The sequence below is a fragment of the Mercenaria mercenaria genome, chromosome 2 (assembly GCF_021730395.1).
Source record: "Mercenaria mercenaria strain notata chromosome 2, MADL_Memer_1, whole genome shotgun sequence".
In the NCBI taxonomy this organism is placed as follows: domain Eukaryota; kingdom Metazoa; phylum Mollusca; class Bivalvia; order Venerida; family Veneridae; genus Mercenaria; species Mercenaria mercenaria.
The window spans coordinates 26,614,487-26,639,229 of NC_069362.1; the positions used below are offsets into that span (position 1 = coordinate 26,614,487).

At 35.2% G+C, this 24,743-nt stretch overlaps 1 protein-coding gene across 3 annotated transcripts in view; it reads right to left on the minus strand.

Moving 5' to 3' along the window:
* Positions 1-24,743, minus strand: part of LOC128552126 (hemicentin-2-like) — a 193,648-nt gene that overhangs the window by 148,321 nt on the left and 20,584 nt on the right. For all 3 annotated transcript variants that reach the window (XM_053533157.1, XM_053533153.1, XM_053533149.1), the window contains exon 2: positions 1,621-1,971. In XM_053533157.1, coding sequence (XP_053389132.1) covers positions 1,621-1,971 — 351 coding nt within the window. The remainder of the gene's footprint in view (positions 1-1,620; positions 1,972-24,743) is intronic.

Below are 24,743 nucleotides of genomic sequence, written 5' to 3' on the forward strand. Positions count from 1 at the left end.
TCTCATCATGGGGAACATTTGTGCCAAGTAATATTAAAATCCCTTCATGGATGACAGAGTTAAGGACCGGGCATGAAATTGCGGACGGACGGACGGACGGAATGACGGAAAAGTGCATTCCTATAGTCCCCGAAACTGGTTTTCAACCAGTAGGGGACTAATAACATGGCTAATCGGAACCAGATTGGCACTTAACGTACTTACACCTTATGTTTTAAAAGTTTTTGAACTATCTATCGGGATATATAATGCTTCATTTTATTCATGTTTGCGGAAATAAATCCTTTATTATAGAATTATGAATTTGAATTTGTTACACATTACGATAAATGGTAGAAATCAGCAAAATTTACGCGAAGTCTCTGTCTTTTTGCTCGGGAGAGGCCATATTTGACAGATCGAAACGCACGGCTACCGTTGTTGTTACCATACAGTGGTTATGTTCTATTTCAATACAGTTTTAATTTAATTAATTATATATAAACATAAAGGTAAGATCACTTTCAATAATATGACCTTTTCATTATAAGTGTATTTGCCGTTACTGTAGGTTAAGATATAGGGCGGTAATCAACAAACAGTTTGATAGCTTAGACGGTACGGAAAAATGTAAAAGTGACAGTACAAACATTTGATATATCGGTCCATGGTTCATTAATTATACAGTATTTGCTAAGGAACAAGTTATGTTTCTTTTTCTGTGCACATCGTCTTTGTGCAAAGTGTATCTTTCACAGAAAATGACTGAAAGTGACCCACAGTTATTTCGGCACAAATTCATTAATTGTGCACACCTTCACTGAGATACAAATATAGTGGCGATAATGAAAAAATAATGAAATGCGTCTATGCATTTTGCACTGAAGAGAAAAGGAGCAGATTAAAGACTGTTTGAGCTAAGCCTCTTATTGAAATAACAACAGATATAACTTCTCATAATTTAAAGTACACATGTAATTGTAAACAAAAGAAAAAATCGAATTTCAATGTAAATTTAGTAAAAAGGAAAACCTTAATTGATAAATAACAGGGCGGGATTCGAACCTATTTTGTGTGAATTTCTACCTACTGCGCTACTCAGTCATTTTAAAATGACTATCTGCTTCCAATAAAGATGGTATTTTGTATAAAGATTATAATAAAATCAATCCAAATTTAAAATAAACTCGTCCAAAGGTCAGACTCGTTCAGAGATCAGTGATGAACTATAATCATAAGGACCCATAAAAGAACACAAAACAAAAGGTACATAAACGCCAGCTATAATTTCTTTCTCTTCTCTCTGTATGAGAAGGAATATATGTTGAGATGGAAGCTTTGATGTTTTGTTTTGATTTATACGAGAAAGCCGACAATACTTTTGTTCTATGTATCATTATCTACAGACCCTGGGAATCTAAATTATTCAACTTACCCGAAAAAGAATAATAATGTATGTGCTCGAAACCCATTATTTGATATCGGACAGAAGTTGGAAGTTAAAAGTGGAACTTAACAGATTTTTGGTATTAAAGAAAGCTTCAAGTTAGACTAATCTGTATGTTGGGCAAAGCGTTTATTATTCATTAAATATGTCTGTAGCATCATTATACTTTTAATGATATTGATTATTACACTTACCTATCACAAATAACATGGAACACATTTCTGTATAGCTGTCTGCTGCTCCTCTTTTATACTGAAGCATATATACCCCTCCATCCTGTGTGTGTACGCCATTAGTCTTCACAGTGAAATTTCCTGTATTTGCATCTCCAATGAACTCTGACTCTAGATAGGAAGTTTCAGATCTAAGTTGGTTGCTATAAAACGTTGCGGCATAGAGGTTACTTTCATTGAACGCTGCTACATTATACTGAAGTTGTTTATCAAATGTTTGTAAGGTTGTCTGAAAACCTATGATAGCTGGTTGTCCTGAATTCACGTATATTCCTGGAATCACTTTCCCAGTAGGGCACTGCCATCCAGTAACTGAAAAATGAAAAACAGAGTATCAGTGTGACGTTATCAACGAAGTCTATGTTACAAAGTTACAAGTATATTGGCTGATTAGCTGTTATCATATAAGTAGTATAGGCTGGTGACCTGGTACCGGATCACCAAGCTGCTTGTTGCTAGGTACCAGATCACCATCCAGCCAATCCGTTGCTAGGGACCGCCATCCAGGGTACCGGATCACCATCCAGATACCAGATCACCATTTAGGGTGCCAGATCACCATTTAGGGTACCATATCACTATCCCATGCGTTGCTAGGGACCGCCATCCAGGGTACCAGATCACCATCCAGGTACCAGATCACCATTTAGGGTGCCAGATCACCATTTAGGGTACTAAAAAAATTTACCAGTAGACAATAAGAGAAAATGTACTTTCTTTCGTAAAAGAAAGGAGTGGCCCTGTGTTTTTGAGTTGTGTTTACTTCTTGGCCTTCTTGTGGTTGTTGATAGATTTCATGTGTGCACCTCTTCCTGTTGATCCAACTCGTTTGTTTGGCACTGTATCATCCTGATCATTCGATAGAGCTCTTTTGTTCGACTGCGTACTGGCATCCTGCTCTTCACCCTTACTGTTTTCCTGCTGAGTCGCACTTGTCGTTGTTGGAGAAGTGAAAAGGATAGGTACCGTAAGTTGATCTGCCTTGAATTTCACATCACATTCCGTCCGGTGATGTCTTCTACACTCCTTGATAGTAGAGTTGAGTTTGACCAGATTAATGTTGACAGTCTTGATCTCTTCCAGTATAGATCTTCCAACTTTACTGAGGTACGCCATATGTGCCTACTGGTGTTGTGACTGTTGCTGAGCTTGTTGCTGTGGCTGATGTTGATACTGTTGATACTGTTGTGTAAAATTCGCCTGTGGTGAGGTATAATATGAATCTACCTCATTCTGCATGGTATTTTGAGGTACCGATGTATACACAGGTTGATGATTCGGTGTATAGGTATTCATCTGTGGTACTGTTTGTGTATACGGTTCAATGATATTTTTTGCCTCCATGACTTCTTCAAGTATAGATTTGGTAGAAGGTAAGATATCCTCCATCCTTCAAAAAGTGGCCTGGACGTAGGATGCACCGCCTTTATATACCCTGCATAGAGCCATGATGCAGATGTAACACGTGTTTTCATTGGCTGATAAAGAATAGGTGTTAACATGAGCTTAGATCCAGGTAATTTTTTACATTTTCTCCTACAGTCTTTTTTCGTAGTCAACATTTCCATCATTACATATTAGCATTGTATAGCCTAGGTCTTGACCTTTCTAACAAGTTTCTATTCATTAAAATCGGACGACTAATCAATAAGCAGTCAAGAAAAAACGTAGCGTCAAGAAACACAAATAAGCCATTTTAACGTTACATTTAGTCGTACAGAAAATGTATCGATGACGTCATTTATAGTGCTGTTTATTAGGTTCGCGCGTCTTATATTTATATAGCGCAGTGCTCCATAGGCTTCATTGCACTTTCTGGCAGTAACCACTATGGAGCTTGAAGACAGACTTTCTTACATTGAGAGGAGCTACGACAGGTCGTTACTCCGACAGGCCATCCAAGAGGCTGAGGTTGAGCGCCTGCAGAGAATGCAAAGCACGGCAACCCAGACAGAGGATGAAGAGGTGGAGGAGTAAACTGAGATGAGGGCGGAGGAGCCAGCCGTGCCAGCGGGTCCAGGCGACAACCAGGCAAACCCCATTGTCATTAATGGGCCAGGGAAGGTGGAGGAAGCGGGTCAGAGCCAAGCTGCCGGTGGTGAAGGGTCGGACTGGGAGGGAGATGACAAGACGGCATTCACTTTCCAAGGCGGACCTTCCAAGAGGAAGAACCTTCAGTACTGCCCGACCTGTCGTGGCATGCATTAGGTTTTGGAGATCCTCCAAACCTAAAACCAACAGCCCTTTTCAGGGCTACACATATTTTTTTTAAAGAAAGATACCTACATTATATTGTCAAAAACAATTTTAAATAATCAAAGTACTGAAAGTACAGAAAGGCTGGCTACCACAAAACACTGGATGAAATCTGTGTGGGAAAGATGTTTGCAAAATCTTAGATATTATGGGTTTTCCATATCAAACTAAGGCGAGCATAGGGTATTGATGTGATGAACCATCTTGATTAACTTGTGAAGGTAGTGTAAGGATATTACAGACTACAGATGGTGAAAAAATGCATTGTGTTTGCTTCATTGGGGATAACATAAATAGTGAGACAAACGGCACATAATGCTCACTTGGGAATCTGAAACCACAAAAATTAATATCTTACAAAAAAGTCAGGTTCCGAGAACGTAATCCAATCAAACCACATAGGATAATGAACGAAATTCATAGTTTATTCGAGAAACGTAGTTAACTATAGTTTACGGTCGATATATATTAGGAATAAAAGATCAACAATGAATTTTGGATGTGAACCTGCGTTTACGAATCTTGAACCCCTGTATACGAACTTGAGCCTAGGTGTATGATCTTGAACCATAGTTTACAGACGTGACATGTATGGAAATCGTCCAATAATTACATGAACCCAGGTTCACGGTCGAAAAACTAGGATTAACGATGGATAAACTAGGTTTTTCAAACTTAAAAGCATGTAAACCTATTCTTTCGAGCGAAAACAAAGGATAACGTCGTAAACCATAATTCACTATCGTAAACAAAGGTCCACGTTTGTAAACCCACGTTCAAGTTCAATCGAGAAACCTAGTTTATCGAACGTAAACATATGTTCAAGAGCGTAAACTATGGTTTACGCCTGTTGTCCTATGTTTTCGCTTGAGAATATATGTTAGTATTCGATAATCCTAATATTTCGACCAAGAATGTAATTATTGGATTATTGTATTGCCGCGAACCATTGTTTACGGGCGTGAACCTATGTTTACGACCATGAACTTGGGTTTACGAGACGAACCATAGTTTACGAACGTGAACCTAGGTTTACGTTCAGTAAAATTGGTTTCTCGAACAAAACTATGATGTCGTAGTCCTATGTTCACGAGCGTGAACCTATGTTTACGGTCGTAAACCCATTTTCACGGTCGTTAACTTATGTTCTCGATCGTTAACATATGTTCACGTTCAACGAGCTATTTTATAGATTGAGAATTATTATCAATTTGAGAAAAAATGTCTAACCTCGCATGTGTAAACCCTTCACTGTGGACACATTTTCGCAGCTGGAACATGTGTCTCATTAAAACGAATTACTTATGGATTTTTCACTCGTCCTTGTTAAATGCTATGGTCCAAAGTAATGGGACGGACTGGAAGTAAGGTTACCGGATAATAACCATAATCTGATTTAAATAGTCATATTGCTTAAAGGCCTAGATTCACTACTATATAAGTGTCCCCCCCCCCCCCCCTCAAATCCAATATACAACTCCCATCTTATCTACTGCTTATCAGCGATTATGTAACCGTAACTGATAAGAGGGCAATTAGCACAGCAGGAACCCCATCTAAACCATGAAGATTTGTGCAGTGGAGTTGAAAGATATTACTTTTCCTTCAGTGAATGTGGAATGATAATATTAATTATTATTTTGATATTATATAGATGATAATAACTATTACTTTATTATTATTAATATTATTATATTACATAAAGGATGATTAAATATACAGTAATAATATTGAAAATAATAATGATAATAAAACACAAGTATAGTGAAAACTTCATGAGTTCTTTATGCTGACAAACAATATTTTTCTAATTGGAAACTGGGTTTTTTTTTGTATGTATGTAATCAACATTATTTGAACTTAAAATTATTGTGTTCCATTTATACTGAATTTTCATTTTCAGTATGTTGCCAAAAGTGACTTTTTTTCATGCTTTGCTTTGTAACTTTGAAATGCACATACTGTTTTCAATTTTAGACAAATGTTATTTACAGTATTCTGCAAGCTTTAGATGAGTGAAAGTCACATTTTTTTTAAAATATCACAATTCTCCAGACATACTTTGAAAAAATAAAAACTTGCATATTTCTTTAAGTAAGTTTATCATTATTTCATTATTGTGAAAATAAGTTTCTGATTATCTTATTATTGTGTTTGATCAACAAATATTTTTCTTTACATAGAAATGCCAAAAAAAAAAAAAAAAAAAAAAAACTAATATAACTTTAAACGTTATCAACTATATATCAATTTAAAATAAATTACATTGTTTCCCCCTTCTTCTCACTAATAGATACACTTGTAAGGTAGACTGACTCTCCAATAAACATTGACCCTTGTTTATTGGAACCATACTGTGATGGTCATTAGCCCCAAACTGTGCTGGTGAAGACAGAAATCCCTTGGCCCACTGCCAAAATCTAGGCCTTTAAGTAAGGTGTTGCAGAGGCCTAACTTTTTAGTTAACTGTCTTCATATAACAATACATGAAACCCACAATAATGGGATGCCTCTGAAAACTCTTCTTGTTTGGATACAGGTCTACATATAAGCTGCATTTCCATGTGTTCATCACAGTTTTATATTAACCACAGTGTATGCCATGCATATGCTATGCATACCCTGATTCTTCTTTGAATAGGTACCCTGTTTATACTAGGAAAAGGTATGCAATGCATACCATGTATCTACCACAAAAAGGTATGCTATGCATACCCTGCTTACACTACGAAAAGGTATGCGATGCATACCATGTATCTACCACAAAAAGGTATGCTATGCATACCCTGCTTATGCTACGAAAAGGTATGCAATGCATACCTTGTAGCTACCACAAAAAGGTATGCTATGCATACCCTGCTTATACTGCAAAAAGGTATGTATCTACCACAAAAAGTTATGCTTTGCATACCCTGCTTATACTAGGAAAAGGTACCTCAATCTACAGTGTATGCCGTGCATACCATGTACCTACGGTAACAGTGTATGCTGAGTATACTACTAAAACAGTGTACATCCCGTATCTACTTAAGTAGTGTTTTGCCGTGTCTACATACTATAATTCCCCCCAAAACAATAGTTCGCCATTTTATTTGACGCTAGGACTGACATCACTCACTGACCTATCTTAAACATTGTCTAAATACATAATAACTTGGTTCTTCTATCTATTATTTCATAAACTGCAATCATAACAGAATACAATGCCTCGGAATATACATTTTTATTAGTTTTGATTTATACATAACATGTCACACAATATACAAGTCATAGTATCACAAAATAACTAATATTTTTACAAGTCATCAAATTCTATTGACATTATTACGAAAATGGGGGCAAGGGACAGTAAATTTGAAAATTCCACAAATCTGCGTCGATACCTGTGAAAAAAAAAAATCATACACAAGACGGCAAAGATGGCCTAAGGTCGCTCGCCTGAGAAACACACCATAACAGTGTAAACATCCATTTCAAATTCGTCCGAGTTTTTCATGAAATATACATTCTGCCCAAGTTTCATGAACATTGAAGCACAAATGTATACTTTAGTGTATCAACAAGATTTGACCTAGTGACCTAGTTTTTGACCCATAAGACCCAAATTACAATTCGTCCAAGATTTTATAGAGACAAATATTCTAACAAAGATTTGTAAAGATTGGAGCAAGAGAGTGGCATCTACAGTGTAGACAAGCCTTTCCTTTGATTTGACCTAGTAACCTAGTGTTTGAGCCCATGTAACCAAGATTCAAAATCCTCTAAGACTTTGTGAAAACAAACATTCTGGCCAAGTTCAATGAAGATTAAATCAAAAATGTGGCCCTAGAGTGTAAACAAGCTTTTTCTGACATGGTGACCTAGTTTTTGAACCGACGTAACCCAGATAAACAAATTCGAGATTTCATGGAGACAAACATTCTGACCAAGTTTCATGCATATCAGATAAAAATGCAGCCCCTTTTGCACACACCAAGTTTTTTCTGTAAGTTGACAGAGTGATCAACTTTTTGACCCCATATGACCTATATTTAAGCTTGACCTAGATTTGATCAAGACAAACAATCTGTTCAAATTTCACGAATATCCAGTTAGAAAACGCAGCCCCAATTGCTTACACAACGTTTTTGTCAGATTTGACTAGGTGACCTAGTTTTTAAGGGCAGATGACCTATATTTAAACTTGACCTAGATATTTTCAAGAATGTCATTCTGATCGAATTTCACGAATATTCAGTGAAAAATGCAGCTCCTATTGTGCGCGCGCACACACACACACACACACACACACACACACACACACACACACACACAAAACATGCAGCTAACGAAAGAAAAAATACAAGTTGCAGAAGGTGCACTTTCAGCTAATCTTGTCCTGGTTAGATATATGAAACTCTTTCACTTAGCAGATAAATCGGAATCATTAAAAGTAGTTTTGATAAAATTTTCGACTTAAATATATGAATATGTGGATTGGCAGATGCATGCCACCTGATGATATTAATCTGAATGTAATCGTGATATAAAAAACCTTGTAATGTAATATTTCAAAGAAACATTTAAAATTGAAATCATATGTATAAAGTAATCTCTTACTTCTTTCTAGGTTTCTGCGATCCAAATATCTAACCAACAACTGTTCAGTCAATTCATCTAGCAGCTCTAGCAACTGCGACGAGTACTGCAAGCCCGAAAACAACAATTGATAACTTCATATTGAACTTCTAGCAGCACGTTCTGGAGCTCGGAGTTTGTGGTGAGAACATGACTGGTTTAGCATTTTTTTATAGACCATCTTACCCGGATATATCTTTCATTGCATATCCTGTCTGTAACGCGTAGTCGTTTCGTATAAAAGGTACTTGATAGATATGAGAAAGTGATGACACCTGCATTTTATTTGCATATCTGTTGAAAATTTGACATCCTTGAAGTTACAGGATATGTTTTTACGGTTTGTACTTCAATGACAACAAAGATTATTGATTCAATATATCATCACTCTAAAGTACACCATGTGGTACAAAAGATAGTACTTACGTGTGTGGTTCACTACCTATTACTGAGACTAGAAATTGATAGATAAGTCACAGGTTATAATGTCATAATCGTTTGACCATAAATTTGATGGATCATATTTTAGTTTTATTGTTTTGCCACGTCACTTTTAACAAATTCCGTTTTGTTTCTTCATTCAGTTCTCAACTGATGTTTATTTTTATGAAATTCATTACAGATAATATGTAAATGATTGCAGTTTCTGACATACTACGTGACCAAATTGTTGCCAGTGATGTATACATTTTTAAATAAAATACATATTTTCCATCTTGAAGTTATTAAAATCCAATACATGTATTTGAGCAGCCAAAAAGTATTTTAAGGTGTTCATGTACATGGCAATCAGTTGAAATGCCCGACATTTGTCATTGTCTGGATAAAAAGAAGGAAGAATTGGTGCTAAAAGTATTTCCCAAAATTGTGCAAGAAATGTCACCCAAAACTTAGAACCAAAAGTATAAGATTGACAAACCGTGAACACCAAAACCTTTCGCTTATATATAAACAACATTCACGAGGGGTATATCCCCAACATTTATACTAACAAATTGAAACAAGTGACAAAACAGCAAGCAGAACCGCATTATTTGTAATATTTTATGAAAGATTACCCTTTTTATTATGTTATTTTTTGCACAGGGGTTTGTACCGTTGTGTAGTTAGTGTTTACACTGCAATATTAATTTAGGCCTCCGTGAACGAGTGCTGAAGTTTACTGACTTCCAATCACATGTCCCTCACTGATGTGGGTTCATGCCTCACTAAAGGTGTTGTATTCTTCATTCGAGGAAACCATAAAGCTGGCTTACGGAAGGTCGGTGGCTCTTACCAGGTACCCGCCCGTAATGAAATGATGCGGGGAGGAGGGACACCTGGGGTTTTCCTACACCATCAAAAGATAATAGGTAAGAGTAGATTTCTCGGAAGCACAGAACACTACAAACACAGCCACAGAGCCACGCATTTGCAAAGTAGGTCCACAACAAAAAGAAGCTGTAACGGAAAATTATTATAGACGGGTTGCTTCAAAAATCCAACAAGTACATTTCAATTTTATACAAAATATAGAAAAAGGGGAGGAAGGGGTAGGGGTAGAAGGGGGGTGGGGGTGGGGGGGGAGGAGGAGTGAAGGGGAAAGTGGAGCAAGGATGACTTTTCAAAAGGGAATGCTACGTTCCTTAATCACAGTTACCCTACAACGTGAACCACAGCAGCGCAGTCACTCACGTACAAAAGACAAACACACACACACACACACGCATGCACGCACGCACAAACGCACGCACACACACACACACACACGCGCGCATACATGTAAACGCTACCAATCGGGGATTTAAGTTATAAACCTACCAACTGGGAACTTCTTTATTTCTGCAGCTACAGTCATCATATTTCTATCAACTCTTATTCTTATTATTTTTAAATTATCCGAGGCTTTAGATTAAAGCTATCTTCAATTGTTAAGCAATGAGTTTTTTCACATTCAAAACGGGGAATTCTGTGTTTAAACCAACTGAGGTAAATGTGTAACAAACCGGGTGTTTGTGTATCGACGAAATGTGGAACTCTGTGTTTCGACAAAACGGGGAATTAGTGCAAAGACTAAATGAGGTACAAGTGTATAACTAAACGGGTGCGTGTGTATAGTTGAAACGAGGAATTAGCTAGTAAACTAAAATACATGGTCTCCTGTCACAACTTTGCATTTGTTAGAAAAACTTTTGTGAGACTAAATACTAAAACAGCGAAACTATTTGACACAGCGAGGTTTATTTCTTATGTACCTTTTAAGCGTATATCCGCCATCTACAATCATTTTCGGAATGTGTTGATAATTGTCAAGTTATTATCCGGGATCATTAACTCTTTTTGTTCACTTCATTGAAAACAGAATCCGGGATCATTATCTCTTTTTATTCACTTCATTGAAAACAGAATCCGGGATCATTAACTCTTTTTGTTAACTTCATTGAAAACAGAAACTTTTGTAAACGCATCTACCCACTCGGTTGCAAACGACCTTTGGAACATATTTTATTTTGTTTTCTCATACAAATCACAATATTTTACTGACGTATGTAATTTAGAAATATTATATATTTACGGATAAATGCTGAATAGAATCTCTATTTTGCAAATGCGTCTACCCGGATGAAATTTTAATAATTTTAATTCATATTTACCAGTTTCTATAGCCTAAGTGTCTTGCAAACTATTCAACAATTTAATTAAGTCTAATAATGGGAGGTATTGAAATATATAACACCCTTCATGCCCACTTATACTGACTTAATCGGAGTTTACATTGAATGGAATCCGCAACACTGAAAGTACGCCCACCTTGCGCAACCAAGCAGACATAAAACATACCTGGTTTACTAAATTCTGACCATGAAGTAATGAAATGTTGTGCACAACCCTCATGCACATGAGTAGTGAATAGTTTCTTTGCAATAGGGTCTAATATATTGTTCCCAAGTTTTGCAATAATTATCTTCCTTGAAACAAACTAGCAGACATTTTGTGTGCCGAGTTTCTAAATATATTATAGGGATAGTTTACAAAATTAGCCAATAACAAAATAGTAAAGATATAAAGACAGTAAGTCTTGGTATAATTATTTAAACATTTAAAGATTACATACATTATGTAGTAACAATAAAAGAAACTTATTTGTCAATAAATAAAATTTCATGGTACTGTGAAGAAATTTTCCCTAATCTGTAGTAAGTTTAAGGTTAGGAATGACCCTCAAAATGGAAGCTTGGAGAGATAATGTGTGCAGTGTAAGAGGCATCTATGCAATAAGTATTCCAGATATGTATCTGTCTGTCAAGCAACAACTTAAAATAAAAGATGTTTCTTAACATAACTGGTTATTTAACTTTTTATTAACCCGAATAAAATACTCTAATGTAAAGGATATGAGTCTGCCCTGACCTAGCTGCACGTTTTTTTTTTATCATAAATTGTTACTTGAAACCTTGAAAACATAATATAAAGATGGTAAAGGGACAAAGGGTTGCCTTTATATACGTTAGACCAACCTGAGATGTCGCGATTAAATGTAACATAGGATCCAAGGTCCTTATCTCACTTGATCCATTTAAGCTTGATTGAACCATAATTTTCACACAAATGGATTCGTCATACGTGTGAAAATTTCGTACGAATTCCTCACACCATGCTTGACAAATACGTACGAATATGTCACAAATAGGTATTGTGAAATTTTCGAGCCCCATTTTTAACCACCTCTTAGTACCAACGGAATTTTCACAAATATGTCACACATGTGTGAAGAATCCGTATGACTTTTTCACACGTGACGAATTTGCGTGTGAAAATTACGGTTCAACAGAGGGTCAGAATAGCAGAATAGCAGAACAACTCCAGCAGAATAGCAGAACGACAAATTTCAAGGGCATATTTTGGGGGAGAGGGATCAAGGTAAAATTTATTTGTTTATTTATTTAATAGCAACATACTTGGTCGTAAAGTATTGCAACAAGTATTATAATTAACATTTTATGTATAAGAGTATTTATTTTATCATATTAATTACCGCCAACAATAAATCTGATTTTTTCCCCTAAAAATGTCCAATCGGATTTTTCCAGCTTTTAAAGTGGGATTTTTGATTTATCGCTGAATTCGTCTCAAACCCAGACAAAATTACTGTACAACAGAAAACTTAGTTAAATATACCATTTATTTCTTTGATAAAAATTCGGAAAAAAATCCAGCACGCCGAAATATGGAAAAAATGTCCGACTGGATTTTCAAAAACTCCGATCGGACACCATATATCCAGTCGAATTTTAGATCGGACAAAATTTTTTAATTGATGTTTTTTATACACAAATAATTTTAAAATATTACAAAACTCATTCATTTATTGCTCAATGGTCCATAAACTACCATCCAAACCAAAATAGAAGTTTCTAAGTCACTTAAAAATGGTAGTGAAGTTTGCCAAAATCCTGGTTTTGCAAAGATATCCTGGTGGCTGTTAATAACTGAATGTGGCGCCAACTGCTATTCGGCGCCATAAAAATGTAAAAGGCATTCTGATTGGCTGATCGTAAAATTAGTAACATCACCGGAAATGGAAGATAAAAAACCCGCATGATGCTGTTTATAAAAAGAACGTGCATACAGGTTCAAATGTATAAAAGGCGCATCTTGCGGTTTAAAAACGCATCTTGCAGTTTTAAAACCGCAAGATGCGCTTTTAAACCGGAAGACGCGGTTTCTAAACCGCAAGATGCGGTTTTTGAGAATTTTGAACCAGTTCGTACACCATAATTAAAATGGTGTATGCGGAAGCACCTGTTACATAACATATATATGAGTAAGTCAGTCGAGGGATTTAATTCTATTTGATGGGTTTAACGCCATTTTAAACAGTATTTCAGTTATGTCAAGTGGGCAGTTTACCCAACAAGCGTTCCTGGAAAGATCCACTATTTGTACCTATCCTCCGTAAGAAACTGTCATCTTCCATACATGAAGTGATACGGTCGATTGCAGGGAACGATCCCATGCCCCTTAATCAGTGAGAGATTGCAGTGATTTTTAGTCAGCGACTCTAACCACCCGAACATAGAGGCGGTCGGTCAATAGAGGAAATTCTATATTCTGTTTGTAAGTACATGTAGTACGTCAATCCTTCGACATTCAATCAAAATTGTCTATGTCAGATGTTTACATTAATAGAGCACAAAACAGTATCCGTTTGTATCAATTTCATGTTTCAGTTTCCATCAGGCATTTTCAAAGCTGTGCTAAGCAGTCAATTTTTCCTTCAATTCTGTCTAAATAAAATAACTGATTTACAGACACAATATTATAGACCAACATGCTACCATTTGCAGTTGTATTCTATATACTCGTTTCAATGACAGTTGTTGTGTTCCTACCTTTGAAATATTGTATTATTATACAACTGTATATACACTGTATACATTATATGGATTTAAACTCTAGTGTCGTTTGTTATTTAATCATGATACGTTTCAAAAAGTAAGGTATTACAAAATGGTAAAAAATGACGTTCCTAGAGTAGGATATGAACCAATGACCCTCGCTGAGAGTGAAGGCAAATTTGTGTTAAAATTAAGACGAAAACAATAGAGCTATCGAGGTAATTAAGTTGAATAAGATAGCACGTAACCTTAAATCAGGAAGAATAACAGTGACAAGGCATTTATTTTTATCCGATAACAGGCAAACGAAAACTTGATTTTCTTAGAAAAAGGCTTTTGCGCATATTTGCAAAGTAAAATTTCAGGTTTGATATGTGGAAACAAGAATCAAATATCGGGGAATCGTTCATTCAACCTCCGCTATGATACGCAGTCCCTGATTTTGGCATGAAAATCGTTATTTCTTGCTTGAGAAAATCGCAGTTGATATTAACAAAGAATTAAAGAAACAGCATTTTTTGGTTACCAATATGTTTTCGTATAAGAAGTTTTTGTTTCTATCTTATTTTTAGAAAACCAGGCTTCGCTAGTACGTATACTTTACACAGTTAATCTTTCAGAATTTGTGAGGGTCATAGGTTCGGATTCCACACTCGGAAAATCTTTTTCCAATTCTGTGACGATTCTCCTTTTTGAAACTGAACATGATTTAATTGCAAGCAATACTTACTAGAGTTTCAATCACGAAAAGGTATATATAGTATAATTACAAAGGTAGGAGAATGAAAACTGAGGAAACAGCTGAATTTACCGCAATAAAAAGTATATTAGTATTTTCTATCAAATGCTTTCATGTAGTAATGCTCGTGTAAAAATCATTCTGATCAAGGAAGAGTGAAATGAATCAATCATAGGTATTTTAAATGCATTTGATATTGTTTTTGTTTTATCTAAACTTTTATGTCCTAAGTATTTTCATAATTATGATATATTTGTGTTTCCCAGAAAAAAAAGAAGTATTTCAATGCTATTAATACCAGTAAAGCATATGTATGCCACTGTCAAAACTAAAATAAATGTACTTGCATCAATAATAAATACAGCGTTAGTGTGTCATCGAATAGGGAAATGTCTTATTTTGTGGTCAGTTACATGAATAAAGTATGAAATAATCTTATATGTAACAATAAATAATGTCGTTATGTATTTGAAAGCTTTCTATTCATTAAAAATCCTTTTTTGTCACAGCCCCGGCAATAAAATTTCTGTTTTCAAGTTTCCATTAACGATTAGTACATGTGTGATAAGTTATGAAGAAATCGGAATTCATTCAATACATAACATATTGTATTTTCTGACACCTTGGGAACTGTTATTGTTTCTATTTCATCAGCACTGTCAGTTCAATCACCAATCATTTTCGCTCTTCGTTCCCAAAAATACCACATTAAGTGCTACCGCAATATACATACGGTGTGATATATATTTGAATGACCAAAACTGATCATCAAACAAAATTTCTTAAAACGTCGTTTTTCTACGGACCTGAAGTTGAAGAAAACATCATGTGCAGATAATTGTATACCATATTCATACTTATAGTTGAAAGATAGGAATATCAGCGGCAGGAAAAATTCTCCTTTTGGTTAATGAGAGTATGTCTTGTAAAAATTACTCTTGGTATGTGTAACGCACTGAGACTTTGAGATTTCATACTTTACACATGTACGAGACCGTCAATGATAACACTTGATATATCAATGGCCTCGACAAACAGAAACTTTCGTTTTTGTGTTACAACTTACATGCGCGGATCCAGCCAGTTTTCTCATTCTATGACAAACATGTCACTTAACAATTCGATTTTTTATGTTTGGCGCTTACAGTACATTATTGTCAATATATTTTTTTGAACAGGCTAAAATAAAAAAAGTAGTCGACCAGCTAGAGGGGTCCGGGAGCATGCATCTCCTCCTTCCCACTCCCCCCGCCCCTCCCTGGAAAATTTTGAAATTCAACCTTCATTTTCTGCATCCCGGGGCATTTTAGGAGCATTTAAGAACGCTTTTTTTCCACTGCAATTCTATATAAAGTATACCCCTTATGTTCCATTTTTATGAGCTCACCTGTTGAATTGGGAAAAATGATAAAATTTAGTTTCCTTTAAGGAATTTATTTTCGAAAAAGCAACATTTTCTTTCCTTCTTCTCTTTCTTCCCTATTTTAGTATTTTCCAGGGGTGGGGGAAGGGGGGATGGGTCCGGACCCCCGGTCCCCCCTCTGGATCCGCGCATGAACTTTTTTGTTTGTATAATTTTAAAAGCGACAGTTTACAAAGGTAAGACGTTAATTAAAATACAGCAAATTATAGACGGTTCTGTAGAATTATAAGTATTAAAATAATGTGCTTCAGGTTGCAAATTCTGGTGACAATTTTTCTACAGAATATATCTGTCTGTAACGTGAACATTTAATTTTATTAAGTTTTTTTTTTCTTTTTTGCATAAGAATATAAGCTTAATATTGTTTTGTTGTTGTTTTTCATGTGTTTAGTTGATGTCTCACGATCTCCATATTTTGACAAATGTTAATAAACCCGTGCAGCCGCAGCATTATCATTTTATTAGAACCGTCGTAAACTACAAATATTTCGGACATGTGCAACACATTTCGTAGCCTATGCTTTGTTGAAACATTTTTGTAACATGAATTTCTATACATGGCGATCGCTGAACAAAACCCGCGCGAAAATAGCATGAAAATTCAGTGTTAAGATAATTGCACGAGTTATTTATGATCTAGGCTTGTTTAAACAGTATTAACAACGTAATGGATTCAGATCCTTGTGGCTTTTTCTTTGATTTGTGGTAGATAATATCACTCAGATAATGTACTAGTGTTATGATTTATGTGGTCTCTAAATTTGACAAATACTTCATAAATAAAACTTTGTTGAAATATCTCGGCTTTGCAGTATTTATTACTGTTGACATAGATAATTGCATTACTGGTAGGCAGCTGATTGTTTCTTTCCCTTAACCAAAAAGAGGCCTTGAGAGACATGCAAACTTTGGCCTTTTAACAATAATAAGCACCTATGTCGGCTGAAGATGAATAAACCCGAGGCCCTAAATTAAACGGTATTAAAAATGCAACATATGCAATGTAAAACTCAACTTTGTACTCAAAGTAACCGCTATTTGGCGGAGACAAATATAAGTTAGTGCGAATATTTACAAAATACATGAATAAAACATAGCTGAAACAAGAAATATCTTTAAAAATGATGGTCGGCGAATTGTAATAAGGAAAGAAGTTTATGAATTTTTCATCTAACATTCATCTTTCATCTAACATTTTTCAAATTGCAAAACTAAACACCGCACTTTAACAATTTAAATGGTTCTCTTTTAATTTTTCGCAAAGGTTTCGTAGAGCTGAAATTTTGTTTCGTTTATCCTTAGACGAATAATTACAGCAGTAGTTTGATGAAGATTCATGAAGCGGTTCATGAGAAGAGGTCATTAAATGTGTTTATATTTTTAGCTAAATTGGTCCCTATCCCCATTTGTAACAAAATAGCAGGAGACCTTACGATATTGTTACACATCGAGTTTGATAAAAATCCATTACATTTTAGTGGTTAATGCGAAGAATATCTACTTTTAGCTATAGTGGTCCGTAATAGGGCCCAAGTTCCTATATAAATAAATTTGGAAGACGACCTTATAATGATGCTCCAGACCAAGTATGACAAAGATCCACCAAGCTGTTCATGAGACGCTGTATAAAGGCATTTCTAGTTTTAGCTCTAGCAGCCCCTGAAAAGGGGTTAAATGTCCCAGCTGAACAAAGTTGGCTGCGGGCCTAATAAAGATGCTACAAATCAAGTTTGATTAGAATACATGAGAAAAAATCAATTAAAGGATTTTTTTATTTATTATTTTTATTTATATCTTAAATAGGCCAGCTGATCCCGCTTTAACAAATGCATATTCGCTATTCATGAATCTTTGGACAATGACGTCACACCTATAAAAAAGTGAAGGTCAAGCAAAACATTCAATTGTAATTATTTCAATATTTCTGTTTCATAAGCAAAGTTTGACCGTAGTCATATCACATAGATAAACTGTATGCAGCGTACCTTCATTTCAGTGTAATGAGATTCAGTCATTATATAGCATATATATAATAAAACAGATTTCAACTGAGTTAAATATTTGCATACCATACTAAAGAAAAATATTCATATATAATAAATCAGTTAAATAATTTATAACAAATATATAAAAGCAAACAAGTACTCATTTGAATATGCAATCTGAATAAGTCACAAAAGCAAGAAACCTTTTCATATACAGACGACAATTGTAACAAGGAAAATCTTTTAAAAAGCACTTCTCTACATAAAAGACTCTATCACACCCTTATTCATGTGATACGCAGACCGTATTCGGCTCTTTCTTTAATTTGATATATGTTTGTATTTGAACAGGTTTTATCATATTTATTAAACTTACTTATCATTTTGAGATATATCAATATTCTTGCTAAATATACTGAGCCAAAGTTAGCTTTAAAACTGTGAACAGCGTCGTTTAGGATAAACGCTTTGTCTACATTTCACTCAGCGTAGCACAATCAACAGAGTGAAAGAAATTGACACTCTCGTCCAATCAGGCAGAGTGTTGCATAAATCTTCCATTTTGATAAATTATCTATAATGCGTTATCAAGTAGTTTGATTTGCAAACTGAATTCACGTGGCATAGGTAACGAAAACGAATTTAGACGGCGTCGCCGAAAAATATAATTATTGCATTTCAAAAAAACTAAGGTACTGGCTTTGTGAATGAACAAGTATTGTTCAATCAGTAGTGTTATATGGCCAAATTAAAAGAACTGATTTGACCAACAACCTTTTTTTTTCGCTAGAAATTTAGTGTAGTTTATTTTCTATCGAAAAATCTTAAAGTACTGCTATACCTATACAGGAAATAATTAAGATTATTCGATAGCTTTTATTGATAGAAATTGTTAAATTGTTGAAGAATTTAAAAAGAATTGGCTTAATTATGAAATCGCACATAATCCCCAAACAGGGCACAGGAACCGTGTGAATCCCGCTGAAATACCAGTGACTGTTCGGGTGCCCATACCTGCACCCTATAAATAATACATAGCAAGTTCATTTAAAATAAGAATTCACGCCGGATTTAAGTTGCAAGTCATAAATTTCAGTTTACAGGTAATAGGCCGTTTTTATACCGAATAAATTACCACAAGTAAACTTAAAATGAAGAAATAAATGATATCAATAATTAAAAAAATTAACGAAATATAAATAAAGATATATATGATAATTATCAAGAATTTAGAAGAGGTAACGAAATGCAAATAAACTGGAAGAAGTATATTTAATACATTCATATTGCTTTTCTTTGAGCGGGTTCATACGATCTTTCTAACAACTATAGACTTTGAAATATAGCTGTAGTGGTGTCATCTGTCAACATATTGCATTTACCGTTGTGAATTCTTTATAGATCTAATACTGACAGATATTTCCGGGAAAAGCAATGCATATATAAGCACCGCTTGAAGTTGAAAGTTTGTAAAATGAATATATATTGATAGATCATAAATAAACTATATATTTTGAGTGATGCTCCTGAATATTATAATATTTTCAATTCAATATCTCTATTATCAAACATTTAATTAACATGGCAATAACAGCGAAATGGTGAAACGATAAGCCGGACAAGATATTCGGAAACACAGATATATAATATCGTCTTGTGAAGTTGAAAACATATATAATTGGTAATTGATTAATTATCAACATTATTATTTCACCCATGAGCTTAAAATGTCGAAAACATGTATTAAATCAGTGATAATGATTTAAACCTTGGTGTGTATGTACTACGAGTTGTATACAGGTCAAATGGGGAACTGCAGAAAATTGCGAAGGATACACACTCTGGTAAAATTCTAATTGTGTGTGAGATATGTGTATGACTAGAACCTGCAAACCGGGGAATAAATTTCTATCGCTCAGAATAGGCTCAAATTTCGAGAGATGACTAATTTCAAGGTCAGGATTAACGTGGCATTGTTAGATTGAACTGGGGAATTCCCCTGTTCGTGGCGTATCCCCGGTTTGTTGGTGTGTATTCATACGAAATTACCCAGTTGGCTATGTTAACAAACACACACACACACGCACACACACACGCACACGCACACGCACACGCGCACGCGCACGCACACGCACACGCACACGCACACGCACACGCACACACACACACACACACACACACACACAGTATTTCTTTTTTTGACCGGGTGACGTTGTTTCTAAACCCAGATGACCCATATTTAAACGACCTAGATTTTACCAAGACAAACATTCTTATCAAAGTCCACGAATATTCAGTAAACAAGAGGGTCATGATGACCATATATCGCTCACCTGTTAAACTTGGCCTTTGAATCATCAAGATAAACATTCTGACCAAGTTTCATGAAGATAGATACATGTGGCCTCAATAGTGTTTACAAGCTTTTCCTTTGATTTGACCGGGTGACCTAGTTTTTGACCCAATATTACCCAGTTTTGAACTTGGCCTAGGAATCATTAAGATAAATATTCTGAGCAAGTTTGTATCAACTCAAAGTATAAATCAAACCTCTATATGGCTGAAAGGGCCAAAATAGAAAATTTTGCCACTTTCAAGGGCAGTCACTAGAACTCGTGATGGAATCAAGCCGGTTTTTGAAAGGAAGATCTTACTGTGACTTAACTTGTGTGTAAGTGTGGTTAAAATCAAATATAAAATGTCACTTATTTCGTGTTCACAAGGTAAATATTAGCACATTTTGGTTTTTTTAGGGGTCAACCAGGGGCCGTAACTCAGGAACCTATGAATGGATCTGACAGATTCATCATGGAATCCAAAAGATATTGTTGTTAAAAATATTTTGCAACTTTGTATCAAATCAAACCATAAATGAAGTCTCTGTATGCTGCAAAAGCCAAAATAGCACGTTTTGGCCCTTTAAAGGGCCATAACTCTAGAACCCATGATGGGATCTGGTCAGTTTTCGAAAGCAACCACGTTATTACGCCAATACATATTGTTTGCAAGTTTAGTTAAAATCAATTTCAAAACGTCTATATCGCGTTCACAAGCCAAAAATAGCAAATTCTGGCCCTTTAAGGGGCCATAACTCTCGAACCCATGATGAAATCTAGCCAGTTTTCGAAGGGATCCGAGATATTATGCCAATACAAGTTGTGTGCAAGTTTGATTAAAGTTGGTTACAAAATGTGGTCTCTATCGTGTTCACAAGCCATAAATAGCAAATTTTGGCCCTGTAGGGGCCATAACTCTAGAACCCATGATGGGATCTGCCTAGTTTTCGAAAGGAAACGAGATATTATGCCAATACAAGTTGTGTGCAAGTTTGATTAAAATGGATTGCAAAATGTTGTCTTTATCGTGTTCACAAGCCAAAAATAGCAAATTTTGGCCATTCAAAGGGCCATAACTCTGGAACCCATGATGGGATCTGCCTAGTTTTCGAAAGGAACCGAGATATTATGCCAATGCAGGTTGTGTGCATAGTTTGATTAAATTTGATTCCAAAATGAGATCTCTATCGTTTTCCCAAACCAAAAATAGCAACTGTTGGCCCTTTAAGGAGTCATAACTCTGGAACCCATGATGAGATCTAGTCAGTTTTCGAAAGGATCCATGATATTACGCCAATTCAAGTTGTGTACAAGTTTAATTAAAATCAGTTGCAAAATGTTTCTATCGCGTTCACAAGCCAAAAGTAGCAAATTTTGGCCCTTAGGGGGCCATAACTCTGGAACTCATGACGAAATCTAGCCAGTTTTCGAAAGGATCCGAGATATTATGTCAATACAAGTTGTGTGCAAGTTTAAAGTTGGTTGCAAAAAGGTGGTCTCTATCGTGTTGACAAGCCATAAATAGCAAATTTTGGCCCTTTAAGGGGCCATAACTCTAGAACCCATGAATCTGCCTAGTTTTCGAAAGGAAACGAGCTATTATGCCAATACAAGTTGTGTGCAAGTTTGATTAAAATGGATTGCAAAATGTTGCAAAATGTTTCTATCGTGTTCACAAGCCAAAAATAGCAAATTTGTTTATGATTTTTCTCACTGGTATCGACGCAGCTTTGTAGAATTTTCAAATTTACTGTCCCTTGTCCCCATTTCCTTAATAATGTCATTAGATTTTAATGTCTGATAAAATGAATAGTTATGTTATGATGCTATGACTTGTATATTGTGTAACATGTTATGTATAAATCAAAACTAATAAAAATGTAAAGATTCAAGAATTGTATTCTGTTATATTTGCAGTTTAAGAAAAAAATAAATAGCAGAACCAAGTTTTTATGTATTAAGACAATGTTAACGATAGGTCAGTGAGTAGTGTCCTACTATACAAATGTTTAGTCCTAGCGTTCAAATAGAATGGCGTAAATAGTATGCACAGTATACACTTTATAGTAGGTACACTGTATGCACGGCTTACACTGTAGATCGAGATACCTGTTCGTAGTAACAGGGTATGCATAGCAGACATTTTTCTGGTAGATACGATGTATGAATTGCATCCCTTTTCGTAGTTTAAGTAGGGTATGCATTGCATACTTTTCGTAGTAGATACATAGTATGCATTGCATACCTTTTCGTAGTGTAAGTAGAGTATGCATAGCATACCTTTTTGTGGCAGATACATGGTATGCATAACATACCTTTTCCTAGTATAAGCAGGGTATGCATAGCATACCTTTTCCTAGTATAAGTATGGTATGCATAGCATACCTTTTCGTAGCAGATAATTGGTATGCATTGCATACCTTTTCCTAATATAAGCAGAGTACCTATTCGAAGAAGAATCAGGGTATGCATAGCATACCTTTTCATAGTAGATACAGGGTATGCATGGCATACACTGCGGTTAATATAAACTATGATGAATACCTGGTAATGCAGCTTATACGCAGACCTGTACCCAAACAAGAAGAGTTTTTCAGAGGCATCATATTATTGCGGGTTTCATGTATTGTTATATGAAAACAGTTCAATAAAAGGTTAGGCCTCTGCAACACCTTACTTCAGCAATATGACTATTTAAATCAGATTATGGTTATTATCCGGTAACCTTACCTCCAGTCCGTCCCGTTACTCTGGACCACATCATTTAACAAGGACGAGTGAAAAATCCATAAGTAATTGTTTTAATGAGACATATGTTCCAGCTGCGAAATTGTGTCCACAGTTAAGGGTTTACATATGTGAGGTTGGACATTTTTTCTCAAATTGATAATAGTTCTCAATCTATAAAATAGCTCGTTGTTCGTAAACTATGGGTTACATTCGTGAACCCTGGATTGCGCCCGTAAACATAGGTTCACACTCGTGAACTTAGATTAATGACCAAAATTCAGTTTAAACCTGGGTTCAAGGGCGTAAACTATGGTCAACGCCCGTTATCTCATGTTTCGCTCGAAAATATGGGTAAGTATTCGAAAAACTTGGTTTTACGTTCGAAAAAAAACCTACTTTATCGATTGTTGATTCTAGTTTTTCGATCATGAACCTGGGTTCACACATACACACACACACACACAGCATGTATGAATGTATGAACACTGATCAGATGGGGGTGATTTTCTTGTCGGTATGAGGGAAACCAGCTATAAACCAGACTGTTAATGTTTATAGTCTAGACCTGTTCCTTCCCTAATACGATGATTAGGAAAAATGACGGACCTGTAATAGTGTACTACCATAAGACTACTTTAACTAATTTTTCAGGAAGGCGTAGGTTCAAGCCCCACTAGGACCAAACTTTGTTCATTATATTCCTTTTTTTTTCAAGTAAGATAAACTTTCTTTTCAATACTTTTTATCATTGATTTGTCGTACAAAAGCGGAAATTTTCATTTGATTTAGCCATTTCTTGCTGTTTAAAATTAATTTAACCTGAAGGGTGAATGTTTAGACATCTTTGAAAGTACTTTCAAATTGTTACATTTTTAAAAGTTCTTGATTTTGCATTTATTCTTTAGTTTACAAAGTTTAGAAGAAATGTAGGTAGGTTTTACTTCTTCCCTATGGTTCCTTTTGAATGCAGAGAGCAAGAGTATAATTCTTGAGAGTTGGAGCTTAATTTCTGCTCGAGTCTCCCAAGAAAAATTGTTATTGACAATTTTATTTTGTGTTTTATAATTGTTACGCAATACTTTGAGGTTTCATTTAGAAAAATATGAGGTAAAATGACTTCTCTGCGATCGTTTTGCGCAAGGCTATCACTTTGAAATTTTCACTGTTGCAGCTGGAGGAAAGAACATAATTTATACAAGATTAACAAATAAAAAAAACAATCAAACAACAACGACACGGTAAAAGTCGTTTAAAGATGCAACACAGTGCGAAACAATGTTAACTTCAGAACTGTATTAATTAATGCATTTGTTAAACATTACCGTTGCGGGTCCACTATCTTAATATAACCTGAAATACAGTTGTTTCTAAAATGAATTTAGTATAGAAATAACAAAAAAAAAATATAGCATGTACGTTCTTTAGGTGTACAACTCATTTGTTTCTTCTCGCGTTACTGTGGCAATTCCACGCAGCGATTATATCTCGTAGTACCTATAGCAAATGATCTGAAAGAATAGATTCTTATAACTTATAGCCCTAAATATAAAACCTGACATGACTCATATCACTATCAGTTCATTTTAATTGATATTTCATATTTTCTAATTTTCCATGTTA